This window comes from Tenrec ecaudatus, chromosome 16, assembly GCF_050624435.1.
Source record: "Tenrec ecaudatus isolate mTenEca1 chromosome 16, mTenEca1.hap1, whole genome shotgun sequence".
NCBI classification, from domain to species: Eukaryota; Metazoa; Chordata; class Mammalia; order Afrosoricida; family Tenrecidae; genus Tenrec; species Tenrec ecaudatus.
In genome coordinates this window covers 105,244,382-105,261,877 of record NC_134545.1, presented here as the reverse complement: position 1 = coordinate 105,261,877, position 17,496 = coordinate 105,244,382, and the positions used below count along the sequence as shown (strand labels likewise).

At 50.8% G+C, this 17,496-nt stretch overlaps 1 protein-coding gene across 1 annotated transcript in view; it reads right to left on the bottom strand.

Moving 5' to 3' along the window:
* DMBT1 (deleted in malignant brain tumors 1) overlaps nt 1-8,744 on the bottom strand; it is a 61,588-nt gene extending 52,844 nt beyond the window's left edge. Inside the window, exon 1 of the mRNA XM_075533476.1 lies at nt 8,684-8,744. Within this exon, the coding sequence (XP_075389591.1) occupies nt 8,684-8,744 (61 nt within the window). The remainder of the gene's footprint in view (nt 1-8,683) is intronic.
* Between the last annotated feature and the right edge of the window lie 8,752 nt (nt 8,745-17,496).

The window sequence follows — 17,496 nt, the reverse complement described above, 5'->3', positions numbered from 1 at the left end:
AGGCAGGTGTCCGATGCCCTTGGGTGAGCACCCGAGGGACCCTGTTGGATCAAACTCAGGTGCAATAGTCTGCATACTCTCCTGTTAGCAGAGACCCAAGACAAAGAACATGAGCCCCAGGGAACCAGTCCTGCCTTCAAATCCCTACCCAGCATTTACCAGCAAGGTGACCTTGGACAGACAGCTGTCGACACGTGACCTGTGACCCGGTCTTTTCATCTGAAGCAGGCTTCATGATTGTGACACTCACTGTGTGCACCGAAACACACACACACACACACAGTTGCCCTGCACTTGATTCTGACCACGGCGCCCTTGTGTGTTTCAGCACATCGTTGCTCCATGGACCTTTTGGAAGCTGGTCACCGCCCTTTCTTCAGACTCCCCTGAGGCCCCATGTGAATCACCAGCCTTCCTTCCAGGGGTTTCACTGTGTGACCCACCCAGGGGCTCTCGATAGGTGCCTTAGCCCTGCATTGATTACATGCCAACCGATATTTGATTTTTCAATATCTAAGGGGACTTCAAGGGGAAATTCTATTATCTTTCAACTCCAGTTTTTTCCCATGAATTTTTTGGAAGGCCCCCACCCCCCAGCACAGCTAATCATTTGGTGCATGGGAAGCGGGTCGTGCAGGGCCCTATAGCAAGTGCTTGGGCAATGTTTGTCACAATAAGGTATCTGTCATTATTGGTGAGAAAAGGCGGCCCTGGCTGGTTCCTCCCCTCGTGATAACCCCTCTCCCAACACCAAGCTGAAGCTAATTCTATTTGCTGAATGCAGAGTGGCAGAGCAGACTGAGGTCAGGTGGGGCTGGCTGAGTGAACATCCGGGGTGCGCCTAGGGTCTCCCCTCTCCTGTGCCTTTTCCATCTGCACTCCCTGAAAGGCAGGCACTCCGACTGTGGTTCAAGACTCCCCCCAAGACTCAAGGGGCCTCACTGCCCCAAAGGATGAAAATTCCAGAAGGAAAGAATGCTGGTCTTACCATCGTCTGTAGTCTAGGGCATTGAGCAAGCTAGAAAGAGGCACCGCATGTACTTGAGTCTAAGCCGACCTGACTATCAGCAGAGGCAACTAACTATTCCACAAAAACTGCACTCCAAAAAATGTGCTGAAAACTCGGCTTATACAGGAGCAGATTCAGTGACACTCATCTTAGAAGAGAGGTTCTGTTGTGGATAAATGATCTCTGATCCTCACAAGAGGTCTTTAACTCAAACCAACTCACTCCAGCAAGTCCATGTCCCCTCACAGCGACCCTGTAGGACAGGGTGGAGCTGTCTCTGTGGGTTTCTGAGACCGTCACCCTCGCTCAGAGCGGCTGGTGGTTTCAACCTCCTGACCTGTGATCAGCAGCCCAATGAGCCATCACGGTGTCATCAGGTGTCTTTGGGTCTAAATCTAGGCTCAGGCACCCACAGAACCAGGCTTAAGCTTTACCTGACACTCACACCAGGGGGCACCGCGGTCCAATCTTGGGCTGTGTGACTCTAGCACACTTGGGGTTTGGATTTTTTTTTTGGTTGATTTTTTGTTTGTTTTTTACGTTGTTGAGTAAAGCAAGTGTATTGACTAGCAGTGTTTGAATAATTTCAGATGTAATAAAGTACATGCCTCTTTACTGAGCCCCTCACACTGCAGTTTCAAATAACAGGAAATAATAATCGTTCTGGACTAAGAGAGGCAAGGAGAAAAAGAGAGAGACAGAGAGCACTGGACACCAGAAGACAGTTTAAACTCTTGTCAAGGATTCTGGGTGGAAAGTTCATGTATCCTCCCATCTGAAACTGGGATAGAGTAGAGTCCACACGGAACAGAGTGAGCTGGAGGTGACCCCGAGGTAAACATTTGCATGAGAGATATCCGTTCCTTCTGCTTCATACCCAGAGAAGTCTCCATTCGATGTTGATGCAAATTGACATTTCCAGAACCCTGGCCCTTTATCATAGGTGAAGTCAGGCAAAAACTCTCCAAATGGCATCTCCTCCCTTCAGGTTCTGTCTCAGAAGGACACCCAAGTCCACGGGACGTCAAGTCACACTAACTGTTGTTGGTGGGTGTCCATCTGTTCCTACTGTCCTGCATCTCTTGAGCACTTACAAAGAACAGCCATCACTGTTCGTGTTAGAATAAAACTCACTTGCTCTTGCCATCACCACATGAGTCCATTCACACACTGACAAAAACCCAAACTCATGGCCAGCGTCCATTCTGACTCTGAGAGCCTGCAGGACAGGGTAGAGCTTATCCCTGTGGGTTTCGGAGACTGTAACTCTTTACGGGAGTAGAAAGCCTCATCTTTCTCCCAAGGAGTGAGTGGCTGGTGAATTCAAACTGGGTGACCCAATGTGCTGCCAGGACCCCACTGGATCCACTGGATCCTTTCAAATATCCGAGATACAGTAGGAGCTCACAGAGACTTTGGTTTTCCTAGCTCTTGGAAGGATCGTTTGGGGCCATTATTCATTGAATGTTATTATGAACTATGCAAAGACAGACTTAGAATAACAAGAGGGAATGAGAAGAAAGGCGGACTTGACTGAAGTAAAGATGGCATGGTGGAATGACCCCGCATCCCCAGCTTTCTGGTGGCATTGCCCCCAGTATTGCATTGCAATTCAAGGAGAGCTTCTGACATGACTAGACATGCTTGGGAGTCCTGGTGGCCCAGTGTTGAGCTACCAGCTGCAAGGTCGGCACTTTGAAACCACCAGCCGCTCCTTGGGAGAAAGGGGGAATTTTCTACTCCCATAAACAGCTACAGTCTCCGAAACTCACAGGGGCAGTTCTACCCTGTCCCATAGAGTCGCTGTGAGTCAGGATCAACCCGATGGCAGGGTGTGAGAGACACTGGTCTCTGCTGCCAACTTTGTGCAGGAACCTAGATGCTGTCGGTGCTGGTGGAGTTGGCTGTACAATTGGAATCTCAAACCATGAGTCATTAGGTAATGATCTTCTCTGTACAGTCTCTTAAATCGAGACTCCAAGAGTAATAGGACGGGCTTTTTGAAGGAGACAAGGGAGGTGTGGGTCTCTCGGTCACTTATCACTTCAACGTGCAGTGTTTGGCAGCAAGAACCTGAACCATCACATTTTGCTAAAAGGAGGGCTGATGGGTGAGGGCACTCACCGTTTGTGGTATTTTATGGCCCAAATTTGCTGAACGCAAAGAGCTTTGCTTTGCTACAGATCTCAGGGACGTTTTCGTAAAGCCATTTTCCTCACGCCCCCATTCCCTTCTGGGCAAGCACCGGAAGAAGGCATTTGATAGACCGTCTACGATTCTTTGTAAATGCAAGGCCCGTCAGGAGCAGCAGTCAGGGCTCAGAACTTAGCATTTCTCCAAGAGAATTCTTTCCAAATGCAGGGGAGGGGGGCTTACTCTGTAAATCAGAGATGTCCCCTTCCCTGCTCCCTGTCTCCACAAGAGGTGTGTGGTCTGCCATGCCGGCCCAGCTGCCCTGCAGAAGGAGAAGGTTGCCGGTAGCTACACACCACCACACTGAAAATGCAGAAGCCATTTGTCATGGACTCAGAACATCCTTTCAACAGGGACCACAGACAAGGGAAACATGTGGGTCAGCTGCTCCGACACACCGTCCCTGTCCCTGTCCTTTCAGGACATGCCTGAAAGAAGCTGCCCTTCACACCCAGCCACAAATCCCATTTCCACGCTCCAGGCCTCTGGCTTAGCTCCTTGGTGGTCAAGGCCAGGACTAGATCAAAGCTCTGAAGCACCAAGCTCATCCACAGCGCTGAACTAAACGGATGTTCAAGGACCCGTCCTTCTCTGTTCTTGCTGACGCTGCTTTCCGTAACCATCAACGGATGCCTTGACGGTGATCCTGTCTGTCCTTTCTAACAATGGGACGGCTCTGTTCCAAGACAAGATAACTTCTTCATCGTGGTGGCTTTCAAAGGCTGTCTGGCTTCTCTGCCATCCGTCACCGAGAGTCCACCTCTACGCTGGTATCAGTGGCTCACAGTTTCTCGCAACATCCCAGGGACGTGCTCTGCTGCCGTGTTGCTGGTCAGGGCCTTACGTAGAACAGAACACATCGGCACCTGGTCCTGCCTCCTCTCCCTCCTCTCCATGACTCTGCCGCACTGTGGGGCAGGACCCCATCCCTCTTGGAGGGGTTTGAAGAGCTTTCAAATAGAATCCGCATCTGAGCTCTCACTGTGCCGTCTCACTGCCCCCAAACCAATGGTCAGAGTGAGCGGACGGTGGCAGAGCGAAGGATGCCATAAAGCAGAGGTTGCTCATTGCTTACGGTGTCCATTCACGGCCCGGTCAGTCTCCTCCAGGGGCTGATGCGTAGACGGCATCTGGAGACTTGCTTCTCCCGCTTCCATCTTGATTTAGATCAGGCGTGGGGCCCTTTTTCTGCCAAGGGCCAGTCGGGTGTTTCTAACGTCACGGGCCAAACTTCTCAACTCACCCCTAATGCGACGGCCAGAACCACTTCCCATTGGTGGGACATGGGAGGTTAGCTGGTGTTGAGGATTCCGCAAGTCTTGCCTGACCCGTGGGCTGCACGTTCCCCACCCCTGATTTAAGTGAAGATTTGAGGGCAAACCAGAGCCCAATCTGACTGCAGCCATCCACCCCCCTGCTCTTCACCCACTGGCCCTGAAAGACGGACAGCCCCTCTCACCAACAGCAGGCACCACTTCCCCAACTCTTGTTCAGGGTGGTTGGTAAAGTAGAAGGGCAGTGAAAAAGAGGAAGGCCCTCCATGAGCTGGATGGACACAGTGGCTGCATCAGGGAGCTCGGGCCTGCGAACAGCCATGAGGATGGCGCAGGACCGGGCAGTGTTTCGTTCTGTTGTGCGCGTGCGGTCGCTGTGGGTCGGAGCCGACTCGATGGCACTTACCAACAGCAACAACAACAAACTAGTCCCATGAAATGAGATATTTTAAAAGAAAACTTTCAATCTCTTAGCATCAAGTTCAATGAAACCACGTTTAATAATCGGTGCCTTTGTGTCTGCACATGTCCTGCTAAAGATTAGACTATTGTCCATGTTGAACTGGAATACAGGCTGATGGACGCACAGACTGAGAGCCCATTGTTCCCCTTCATAGTTTTCGCTCATATTTTTTCTTTGGAGAAAATCAGAGGCTGGGATGGAGACCCGTCAGGTGGCCAGTGGGGCGACCTCTGAAGGGAGGCCTCAGGCAGCGAGCCAGCCACCCCCACAGGGGGTCAGGGTCCAGGTGGGCCCTGTCCTGTGCCATGAAGAAACCCAGCCCCATTCTCTGACTCCTTAGGGGAGACCTCCAGCAGACTACCTGCCCCAGGGTTTCCAGGGTGTTACGGATGGAAGGAGGGGGAGGTCTTTAAGGAAATGGCTTGATACCATGGTTACAAGGAGCTCAACAACAGGATCCATTGTCAGGAGGACACAGCATTTGGGGACTTGTTTCCTTCTGTTGTGTTGGGTCACCATGGGTCAGAACTGACTCCAGGGAACCTAACAATGGCAACATGGATTGAATTCTGTTGCCTAAGGGATCTCCTTTCTTTGGGGAGTGGCTTGCCTTTGTTTCTTATTGGAGAAGGATTACTTGGAGAATTTATCTTAAGTCACTCTCTTTTGAGATTTAAAGAAAGTGAGCAAGCATAGAGCCAACACAGAGAAAACGCCTTCCCTTCCTGCCAACCCTGACCTGAGGACGTCCAGCCTCCCCAACTGTGAAGGACCATGCTGCCGTCTGTCAAAGTCAACCACCTTGCTTAGCGCAGCACTCAGGACTAAGAAGGAGCCCTGTGGGGCAGAAGGAGCAGTTCACTGAACAGCTGACTGTAAGGTCGGTAGTTTGAATCCACCAGCTGCTCCCCCAGAGCAAGAGGAGGCTTTCTGCTCCCACTAAGATTTGATGGCCTGGGTGGGAACCAACCCCACAGCAGCTAGAGAGAGGACTTAATGAAGGGCCTTACCAGGGAAGGTCTGTGTCTCCGGAGAAACGTCATTTGTGGTGACGGTATATGATGTGGTTGCTTCTGAAAAAACAAAAAGCAAACACCAAGTGAGGGCCCCTCTGCATTTTTATGGTTTTAGTTAAAATGAAATATTTGAGGTGAGAATCAATCATGGCTTGTGACACTTCACTTTATTAAAAAAAAATTGAAACCTTCTTGAGTCACCAGCCAGCCACCTGTTCCGTCATCGTAACCAGCTTTTTCTGGAGCAAGGGTTCTTAAGAGTGGGCTCCGCGCAGCAACAGCCTCGGGCTGGAAAGTGTGACCCTGTTAAAAAATGCACTTCTTCCGCCTCAGGCCGACGCCCTAGATCAGGACCTCTGGAGGTGGTGCCAGCAACACGTGTCCTTACGAGGCGCTGATGAGTCTGATGATCCACACGTGAAGACCCTGTGTCTGCAGGTGCCAGCCATTGCAAGGCAGTGCTCAGAAACAAGCCCTCAACAAGCACTCATTGGCGCCCATTAAGGTCCTCACAAAGCACTTACGGAGCACCTGTAGTGTCCTGCAAAGACCACGTACTGAGAACCTACTAAAGTCCTTCAGCTGCGCTTACTGACCATCCACGATAATTCCTCAACAAGCACTCTGTACACACCTACTGACGTCCTTCACAAACACGTGCTGAGTGTCCATTAAAGCCTTTTAGCCATCACTTAGTGAGCACCTATTCACATCCTGCAACAAGCACTTGGTGAGCACCTGCTGAATGCTAGAGACCCTCAGCCAAGATGACGCTCTAGACTCTTCTAGCCATCACAGCCCTTGGGAAATTTGCCACGAGCGGGTGAGACATACCTGGCACCCATTAGAGCACAGGGGACTGAGGTCCCTGGGGAAATTTCCTACCTATGGGCTCGGTAAGTGTTCAGTGCAGATTTTCCATGTAGTTGCCATTCCAAAACAGCCTGGGTGGGACAGTGGTTAAGCACTAGGCTGCTAACCAGAAAGTCTGTGTCTTGGCCCCACCTGCCACCTCTCAGGAGAAAGGTGTGACGGTCTGCTCCGGTCAAGATGCGCAGCCTCGGGAACCCTAAGGGGCAGCTCAGGAGTCTCCCTAGGCGTCACAATGACGAGACCGCAGTGGGGGTTCGGCATGTTTAAAAACACACACTTCACCCCAAAGCAGCACACATATCATAAAGCTACAGAAGGTAAAATCGGGAAAAATTTCAACTAGATCTTGACCTCACACAAGAAAGCAAACCGGCTTCCAGAACCAAAAGTTAAATGAAAAACAACAACGTCAAGGAGCTAGTTCGAAGTGTAGCTGATTTCTGTCAAGCATTTCTAGATTCTAAATCAGTCCAATCTCCAAGTGACAAAACAATACATTTACTCACATAAAAGCGTCAAAATGCTTGTACAACAACCACCACAACAAAAGCAAAAACAAAAACCCAGAGTGGAAAGGCAAAGAACAAACTGGGGAGATATTTGTCATTGATGGGATGGACAAAGCACTGAGGGAAAACGCAGTCCATCTGTTTAGGCTCTCCATGAAATGGCATTGCCGCTCAATGGCCAGGGAAGGGCCTACGGCTCTTCCTTATAATTTTTATCACTTGACACCCCAAGAACATGCAGACAGGGATAAGCTTCTCAGCTACAAACCACCAGCCTAAGGCAGTGAGTGACAGACACAGTCTCAGATTCTCCAGGAGCATGTCTGCTCTCAGTCTGGACCTGAGCAATTTCTCAAGCCAGATGCACCTTCAGACACAAGGCAGCAGCCAGCCTTGATGGGCGGGGGTCTTGTCTGCCCATCATGGTCGCATGTGTACTTCACCCGTCAGGGCAAAGCTTCAGGACCCCTCACTAATACAAGCCCACTCCTTAAGTGCCCAGATTCAGAGACCAAGGTACCCTTTCGTCACTCTCCTGATTCACTGACAACTGACGTTGGCATCGTGATGGGTTTGGTGGGGCTATATCCTTGTGAATTTCACAGCTAACAACAATAGCAACCAGAGACGTCCCTTCTAAATATTTTCAAACAGTTACAGTGACCCCGGACATGAGCCCTCCTAGATACAAAACTCCCCTTCACAGGGAAGGGCTGAGTCACCAGGGTGCAGTGAAGCATCGATGAAACACACTATATTCCTCTGGTTCCTTGAGGCTTCCTCACCCACAACTACCATGACCCCAGTGCTGCTTCTCAGTTCAGACTAGACCGGAACTAGAAACAAAGGTATAAAAAGGGATTGGAGCTCACGACACACAGTATCCAGGAACAGGAGTGGGAATAATGCTACCAGAAGGGTAGGGGGAAGAAGGGGGGAGGAAGGGAGAAGGGGGGACCGATCACAATGATCTGCACATAACCATACACCCCTCTACCGCAGGAAGAACAAGAGAAAACATGGGGGAAGGGAAACAGCAGTCGGTGTCAGAGATGGAAATAATAGCAATGTACAATCTATCAGGGGGCTATGAGGGGAGCTGATACCAAGTGCTCAATAGAAAGTAACTGTCTAGAAAAGAATGAGGGCAACATATGGACAAACATGCCTGATTCAATTGATGTATGGATTGTGATAAGAGTTGTACGAGCCCCCAATAAAATGATTTTTTTAAACCAACAAAATAAAAAACTCCCCTTCAAAATGAAAAGTCTAGTGCCAAAGAATAAGTCCAAAGAACTTGCAACGATTTAGGGGTTCAGGCCTAAAAGGAGTAGACGTAGTACCTGTGGCTAGAACTTGACTCCATACAAGGCACATTTCAAGGATGAGGAGGGAGAGCCCCATGGTGCAGGGTTCTTCATGAGTGCAGCGAAAACACCGGACGATTTATAGGTTCCCAGACCAAAGAGGGCATGGCCTATGGGTGGTTTGTTCCTGTTGCCGCAATAAATCAGCCTAAAGGAAGTGGGACGCTTTGCTAGCAGTCCGTGGCCCCTGTGGGAACCATCTAGGTGTGCTTGATTGATTGTCCTATCGATGACCTGGCTTTTCCCCAAGTGCAAGAGCACTGGCCTTGGTGATACCGTTTCCAACTTCCTCCTCAGTGAGTCCTGAATGTGGGCTTGGTTTGAATCTTGCAGGATTTGAATAAAGTTGTGGGAAGCCTGCCCCAAGGTCCAGAGTTCAGCAGGATGTGGGCTGCTAGGCAAATACGGCCCAGGCTGCCAAAGGGAACAGTATCTGTGGGGACTACTTTGCTGGCAGGGCATTCTCTTGTTGCCCTCAGACTTGTCTTGGGGGAATGAAGACGGCGGTAGTGTGATCGTGACAGGAGAACAGAAGGCGTGAGGGATGATCCATGGGGCACCTGGGCCCATGCTAGCTTTGGCCAGGTCTTCTGAGTCCGTGCCCAATTTCCCAACACAGGAACAGAGGAACTGTGGCCTAACTATCTCTAGCCCTTCCGTCCAGCTTCAACTTTGCGGATGGCAGGTTGGCTTCTGCATCAAGCACAGTTGGTCCACAGAATCTCAGTGCTTCCTTCCGAAGGATCCCATACGCCCTTGCCGCTGTCAGCCCCCAGCCAGGGTGGAGGCCTGGGCTGCATGGAAGCTTTGCTTTCCTCTTGGATCCGACATCGCTTCCTCGCGGTCCCCAGTTCCTCTTCACGGGCTCGCTGGTTTTTGTTCTCTTTTCGAGACTCAAAATTGACCAATGTTAGAATGAAAAACACACCTGGCCAGCAAAGGCCGAGAGGAGAGGAGCACTGTGGACTCCTCTCCTAAGGGAACTCCAGGTGCTGGGTTCCTGGGAGAGCAGGACTGGGAATGCGTAGGAAACTGGATCCTCCTGTCATGGGAGCACCATGATAGATTCACCATGTCTGCCTTGAGCACAGCAGTGCAGAGTAGTGGTAAGAATACTAGATATCCATAAGCCAAGCCCAAACCAAACTCACTGCCCTTGAGTCTGTGCCATCTCATAGTGACCCTATAGGACAGGGTAGGACTGCCCTGTGAGTTTCTGAGACTGTAGCTCTTTACAGGCATAGAAAATCCTATCTTTCTCCCAAGGAGGGGCTGGTGGTTTCAAACAGCTGACCTTGCAGTTAGCAGCCCAATGCGTAACCACTACACCACCAGAGCAGAAGGGGGCTTAAAAAGTGTCCTTCCTCCATAGCACTATGTTGCCTCATCTTAAAGACAGATTTGTATGGTGGCAGTTATAGCATGGACTTGCTGCTGCTGCTGCTGCTGCTATTGTTGTTGTTGTTGTTAGCTTCCATTGAGGACAACCTACCTGCCCAGGCCTTCTAGGGCCACCAACATGCAGCCTCCAGCTTGGGACACTGAGGTCCAACATAGGAAGCGACGGGCATCCTCCTCAAAGTAACAGGGAGAGCCTGCACCCTGTTAACACACATACACACACACACACACACACACACAATCGGTCCCTTGACGGCGCCGCCTGGCCCGTTGTAATAAAGCCCAGCGCCTGGGGCTTTGCACAGCTGAACCTTCCACTTGAAGACTCTCTCCCCGTTCTGTCCCCTTGCTCCCACCCTTCCTGCAGAGGTTTTTCTAACCCAGCTTCTCCTCAGTATAGTCTTCCCTGACCACCCTCCAGACAGGTGCAGACCCCACTACCCAGCCCCCTCAGCCCTCCTTGGCTGTGCCTTGCTCCTTCATTGAGTTCCTGAGGTCGCATTTGCACCCTTGCTATTGTACTTGTTAGGTGTCATCAAGTCAGGTACACAACTCACAGTGACCCTTGTACACCAGACTGAATGTGGCACTGCCGGCCCCACAGCCATCGCTCTGCTGCAGCTCCAAGAGGCAACCGCCTCACAGAGGGTCTTTTGTCATTGTCTTGGAGAGTGTCTCCTTTGTAGGGCCTGGAAGTATCTTTTTTGAGATTTGAACTTGCAAGATCCCGTGCACCTAAGTCACATGGGCAGTTTCCAGTCTGGAGTTGGTACTCGGAGTGGGGTCATGAAGGAGGAGCGAAGCTGAGGAGCCCCAGTTGTTCTCTGCTTCTCTTGTTTCCATTTTCCTCCTCTTAGAAGCAGAGGAGGCAGGCCTCCGCCAGCAATCTCACCCTCTGAAGGTCATTTCCCCTCTCACACAAAGGCGTATGAGGTTGATGGAGCCAGGATGGTGCCTTTCCAAGGGGGTCACTGAATTTGCACTGGTCAACCCAAGAAGTGGCATTCCAATGACTGAGGGAAGGGAATTGGGTGCAATTCGGGCCCTAGGGGCTGGTGACGGGTGGCTGTCACAGGCAGGACCTCCCGTAGGGTTTCAGCCTCATGCGTGTTATCGCTCATCAAGACTGAATTCACCTGAGGGAATTCAGTTCCCCTAATTACACCCAGTAGACACTAATTAGTCAATTAGGAGGCTAGTGCATTCATTTACAATCAGAGTATACTTTGGCTCTGAGATTTGTCTTCTCAAGACATCAGATTATAGAGTAATGATTTGCTTGGGGAGCAAAGTATGAGTACAAGGAAGCTGGCTGACATCCAAAAGAAACTGTTATCAGATAATGTGGCCTGTGTTGTCTTGACATGGGTGTTTCTGCGTAAAGAACTGCTTTGGCCACTGCTCAATACTTGTCCTCATGACACCTTCTCCAGCCCCAAGCCCACAGCCCCTTGTGTTTGTGTCAGAGACACCAACCCAAACCCAGACCCACATGCTGCCATGGAGTTGGGTCCAACTTGTGGCAACCCTATAGAAGAGGGTGGACCGGCTCCACGGAGTGTCTGAGACTGTAAATTCTATAAGAACAACCTTGTCTTCCTCCGGAGGAGCAGGTGGGGAGCTGAACCGCCAATGTTGGGGTTAGCAGCCCCACACATAACCCACTGCACCAGTAGGGCTTGCTTATGCTCCAAAGGGGGCTGATCGTGGGTTCATATATACCCAGAGGACATCTCCTCCTCCCCTCTCAGCTGACACGTGTATTCTGACTCTGAAGGGCATAAAGGGAGCCAAGGAACCCACTAGAATCATGACCATGTAGAATCTAGATAGACCCAAACAACCGGCCAAGTCAAAGAGGAGCAAGCACACGCCAAACCAGACGTGTCTGCACACCTGAAAAGTAATTGTGAGAGTCCCGGATGGATGGTGGGGCATGGGGGCGGGGGGGTTCATCAAAGCCCACGCAAGCTCAGCTGCAGGCTTACAACTGACTATAAACGTAATAGGAGGCCCTTGGAATGGAGCTCCAAAAAATGGCCATGGTTCTAGTCCAAGCCCACAGTGAATTGGGCAACCAAGCATCCCCAGGGATACTCCTCCCCCCAGAGGAAAGCTATTTTTCATGGGGGAGGGGGGCATAGGTGCATACTGGTCACGGGAAGACGAGTTGGAAGATGGAGAACTCCAACTCGGGTGACTTCCTAGCAGCAATGATAGGCAGTAAGCAGGGAAGTTGATGGGTGGACCGCAGGGAGGTCAAAGGCCATGGGACTGTTGTCTACGGTGCTCCAATCTTGGACACGTGACATGCATGATGCATTAGGCACCAAGAGTGGACCCCAATGCAAACAATGAGCACCAGTTAGTAACACTCTAACAACAGAATTGATTCATCAGTTGCAGCAATGTGCAATCAACACCCATGGAAGCAGCCCTCGGAGAGGAAAGGAGGGAGATGGAGAAAGCAGCAGTTACAGACATAGGAACACCTGTGTTTATTGCAGCCATTTCTACAACCGCCCAAATACGCCAACAACCCAAACCCCCAACAACAGAGGAATGGAGAAACAAGCTCTGGGACATTCATACGATAGAATTTTATGCGTCATTGAAAACACAATACTAACTCTCCTAGACGCCACAGACATAGGCAAAACTAGAGAACGGTGTGCTTAGCCAACGCCATCAATCTTACAAAGATAATACTGAGTATCACCATTATTGAGGAAGATCAGAGAAGACCACACGTGGTTTGGGCCCCAGGAGACAAGACTCTGATGACTCAAGGGAAGAGGGGGGGAAGAGCGAGAGAGAAGACATGGAGGACAGAACCAAAAGAGACGGACAGTTTAACCTGGAAAAAAAATGAAATTGAGTAAAAATTGCACCCTAAACTTCCCCCCGTCCCCAGATTCCTTACCCCTCAGATCTAAATATCAGCCAGAGTGGCTTAAAAAGGAGGACAAGTGAAACAGAAGTGGATTTGAAGTCCTAGAGGCCAGACAAGTTCATTTCCAACATTTGAGGGGGAAAGAAGAAATGAGAGAGCACATTGTATTAGGCAGAGTCTTCATAAACAGACCCTCCTGAAAGTGTTGACACGTGAAGATGTCTCCGTGGGGACTAAGCTATGCCTACCCAAGCCATGAAGGAGCCCTGGTGGCGTGTGATTGCGTGTTGAGCTGTGATCCACATGGTCGGCAGTTCGAAACCACCAGCAGCGCCAGGGGAGAAAGGGCTTTCTGCTCCTGTCAAGGGTGACAGTCTCAGACACCCTCATGGGTGCTATGAGTCAGCATTGGCTCTATGGCAGTGAATCTGATTTTGCTTGGACCTAAGCTGTGTTTTTTGCTTTTTTATTGGCCTCATGTGCCTGCAAGAGCAAGAAGGAAGACCAAGGAAGAATTGATGCATTTGGATTGGGATCTTATTGAAGAATTTTGACTACCCCATGGACTGCCAGTAGACTAAACAAACCTGTCTTGGAGGAAGTGCCACCGGAATGCTCCTTGGACTTGAGGATGACCAGGGTTGGCCTCATGTACTTCGGGCACGTCAGCGGGAGAGACTAGTCCCTGGAGAAGGACATCACGGTGGGAACAGTAGACAAACGTGAAAAAGAAGAAGTCCCCCACCCCAGCGAGATGAGTGGACACCGTGGCTGCAGCAACGGGGCTCCATCAGGAGCAGACAGTGTTTTGTTCCATCGCACACAGGGTCGCTATGAGTAAGAACCGACTCAATGGCACCTAATAGCAGCAACCACGACAACCACACAGACACAAGGTCTTAGGAGAGAGACGCACTGTGCAGAGGGAGGGACTCTGTAGAAAGGCCCTGCCCTTTCTGCACAATTTCTCTGTGGACCTAAAGCTGCTCTACAGCAGAATGTTGGTTGAAAGAGCTTTGTAAGACTGAGATGCTTCAGAGCGGCGGCATCTGGGCTGCAGGCCCACTGCTGTCCCTCAGTGAGCTTGGAGGGGTGGCCCTGGAAGCCACTGCGATGGCCCCTCTGCTGGGAAGAGCCTGGTCGCTCGGACTGGAAGGCAAGGAGTCGGCTGTGCAGATTTGTTCGCCCAGAGTCACCGGGCAAGCTTTGTCATCGGTTTGACAGGTGGTTTTGAAAACACAACAAAAGCAATTCCAAAGAAACTGAAACCTGGAAGCATTTGAAATGTGTGACAGGGTGATGACAAGCAGTCAACACCTGGTCAAGGTCTGTGGCAAAAGACAAGAGTGCCACTCAGGACACCCCAACTGCAGAGTAGCCTGGCCCTCGCGGGTGCTTACATGTGGCCAGAGAAGGAGGAAACCGCGCCACAAGGTTCCACAGGCCATCACGGGCCAGCAGGCCGGGTCCTTGGTGAAGGACTTTCTCTTCATATATTTGTGAGGCACAAATACAGTTCAGCTGGGTCAGGGCTAGAAGAGGCTGTGGAAAACCAAAGTCTGAGGTGGGCCTAAGTTTCGGTTTCTCGGAAAGGGTCTAAGGTTCAGTTTCAGGTTCCTGGAACAGACATAAACCACCGCCTGATGTAGCCTGACCCAAGCTGACCAATGGGACGCAGTGTCCAACAGGCGACCACCCACCCTCGGCAGACCAATCGGGAGGACACACGCGACCCTACTGGCCAGTCACTGCTGGACAAGACTGGCACCAGAAATATTCTACAATAAATTTAAAGAATAATAACCCTGGACTTCCCCTTGCCCCCCATCCCTCTAAAAGCCTGGAGAACAAGAACTCGGGGCTGATTCCCTTTGGACACTGGGTCCCCGCTGTGCTGGGCAGTGGAGGGTGGGAAGCCCTAGCTCGAGCTAGCAAATAAACTCCTTTTGCTGTTTTTGCATCTCAACTGGTCATAATTCTTCCATGCGCCCAAGGTGAGCTCACATTCCACTCCCCAATCTAACATATTCTCCTTCCTGGCTATCACATGGGTTACAGAGAGCCAGCACACCTGTCCACTGCATGTGCGCGTGTGAATGTGTTCTCTCTCTCTCTCTCTCTCTCTCTCTCTCTCTCTCTCTCTCTCTCTCTCTCTCTCTCTCTCTCTCTCTCTCTCTCTCTCTCTCCACACACACAGTTGTAGCATCCAGGAGACACCCCCCACCCCTGACCAACCAGTTCAGAGGTTGTAACTGAAAGAAGGGGTCCCTAGGTGGTGCCAACAGTTCACACATCCAGCTGCCAACCATGGGGTCAGAGGTTCAAATCCACCAGAGACACCTCAGAAGAAAGACCTGGTGACCGCCTGCTGAAAAATCAGCCGCTGAAAGCCTCCACCGTGCACACATGTCCTTAGACAGGCATGAGGCCGCCAGGAGTCAGAGTCAGCTTGACAGCAACTGGGCCTGGCAGCCAGAAGAACATTTTTCCTCTTGCCTTAAAAGTCAGCCTTGCCAGTGGCTTTGCTCTGCCTGAGGAGGTCAAGGCCAGGGTCCTCCCAGCAATAGCCGTGCCCTCAACCATGACTGGGGTCCTTCCCAAGACATCATGTGCGAGCTCAGCTGAGGGGCTCTTGGCTGGGAGGGGTGCCAGCCCGCCCCTTCCTTGTGCAGAAGGGCCGAGGCACCTGGAGCCTGGCATGCTCCTGTGCTCATGGGGAGATACTTATTCCAAGTTCTGGTGTCTGCCACAGCCGAGCGTGTGCTCAGCAGCTGGTACCTCCCTCTCACCTCTCCTCCACCCAGCCCGTCCTCTCTGGTCACCGCAGACAACCCTCACTCGGGGTCTAGCTCACATGTCATACAAAAACAACCCCCCAAAATGTGAAGGGCAAATACAGGTGGATGAAGCCTTGGGCGAATCCCCTCTGAATCTGTTCCAGGATGTAACCAGCCCCGTTGTCAGACAGAGCATGCTGGAAAGTGGGTTGTGGCAGACGAGGCTGAGGTAAAAATCTAACACCTTGTCATTGCACCTCCAGTTCAACTCATTTTAAAATGGCTCTGGTTTCTAGTGTTGTCTATTTTCTTTTTCACTGGGGTTTTCTTTATTTTATTTTGTTATTGTTGTTAGCTTTATTTTTTGCATAAATATATATATATATATATGATCCAGGATGGGTGAATCTAGCTCAGTGGTTCTCAACCTGTGGGTCGTAACCCCTTTGGAGGTCAAACGACCATTTCACAGGGGTCGCCTGATTCATCACAGTAGCAAAATGTCAGTGATGAAGTAGCAACAAAAATAATGTTATGGTTGGGGGGGTCACCCCAATATGAGGCACTGGATGAAAGGGCAGTGGCATGAGGAAGGTGGAGAGCCACTGGTCTAGAGAGGCAGTGCCTGGATTCATGGATCTATGGGGGTACAGCGGGGACAGGGAGGGGGGCTACTAACAAGGAGTACAAGAAAGAAGAAAATGTCTAAAATTGATTGTGGTGAGGGCTGTACAACTCTTCTTGAAATGATTGAACTATTAAATTGCATGATTCTTGAATTATGTTCCAATAAAATTGGAACATTCACTTCCAAATCCAGCGCCACGGAGTCTGTGCTGATTCATCGCGACCCCACAGGACAGGGTGGAACTGCCCAGTGGGTGTCTGTGGTCCTTACATAATCTGGCGTCAATTTGAGAGGATTACATGTGAAGGGGTGGAGTCTGACTTGTCAATCAAGATGCAACCAATGAGGCCTCTGGGTGGGCATGGCCTTCTCCTAAGAATTCTGGGAACTCCAGCATTTTCCTCCTTGGAGACGGGAGAGACTCTCTCTCTCTCTCTGCTCACTCCCTACTGACAAGGCTGACTCCCTGGGAGACATCCCTGAGGAGAAGCTGCATAGATCTACCCTGATGCAGCCCTGGGTGCTAGAGAAGCCACGTGGAGACCCCTGCCAGTGCTGAGATGTTTACACCACCACTGGAGCCAAAGACTTTCTACCCACTGGCCTGTGATCCTCCTGCATTCGGTGTCATTGCATGTGTTTTGTGAGTCTGAAGAGGACTTTATAAATCACTATTGGACATATGGGCTAATATTGGACTTATGGGCTTGGACTGGACTGGGTTGGGATGCTTTCTTAATGTACACTTACCCTTTATATAAAGCTCTCTCTTATACACCTATGAGTTTCTATGGATTTGTTTCTCTAGTCTACCCGGACTCTTTCCAACAGTAGAAAGCCTCGCCTTTTCTTTGCCCCGAGGATCGGCTGGTGGTTACAAAATGCTGACCTGGTGGTGAGCCGTCCGAGGAGTGACCCACTGTACCTCCGCGGTGGAGTGGGCTCATTGTTTTGAGCACCGCCACCCTGTTGGGTCCTACAGGAGCAGGGGTCTCCGCTTCTCTTCGCCGGGCAGGGCACACCCAGCCAGACCCCAGGCAGCTCACAGCACAAAGTGACCCTCGCTCGACACCTGCACTTGATAGCAAGA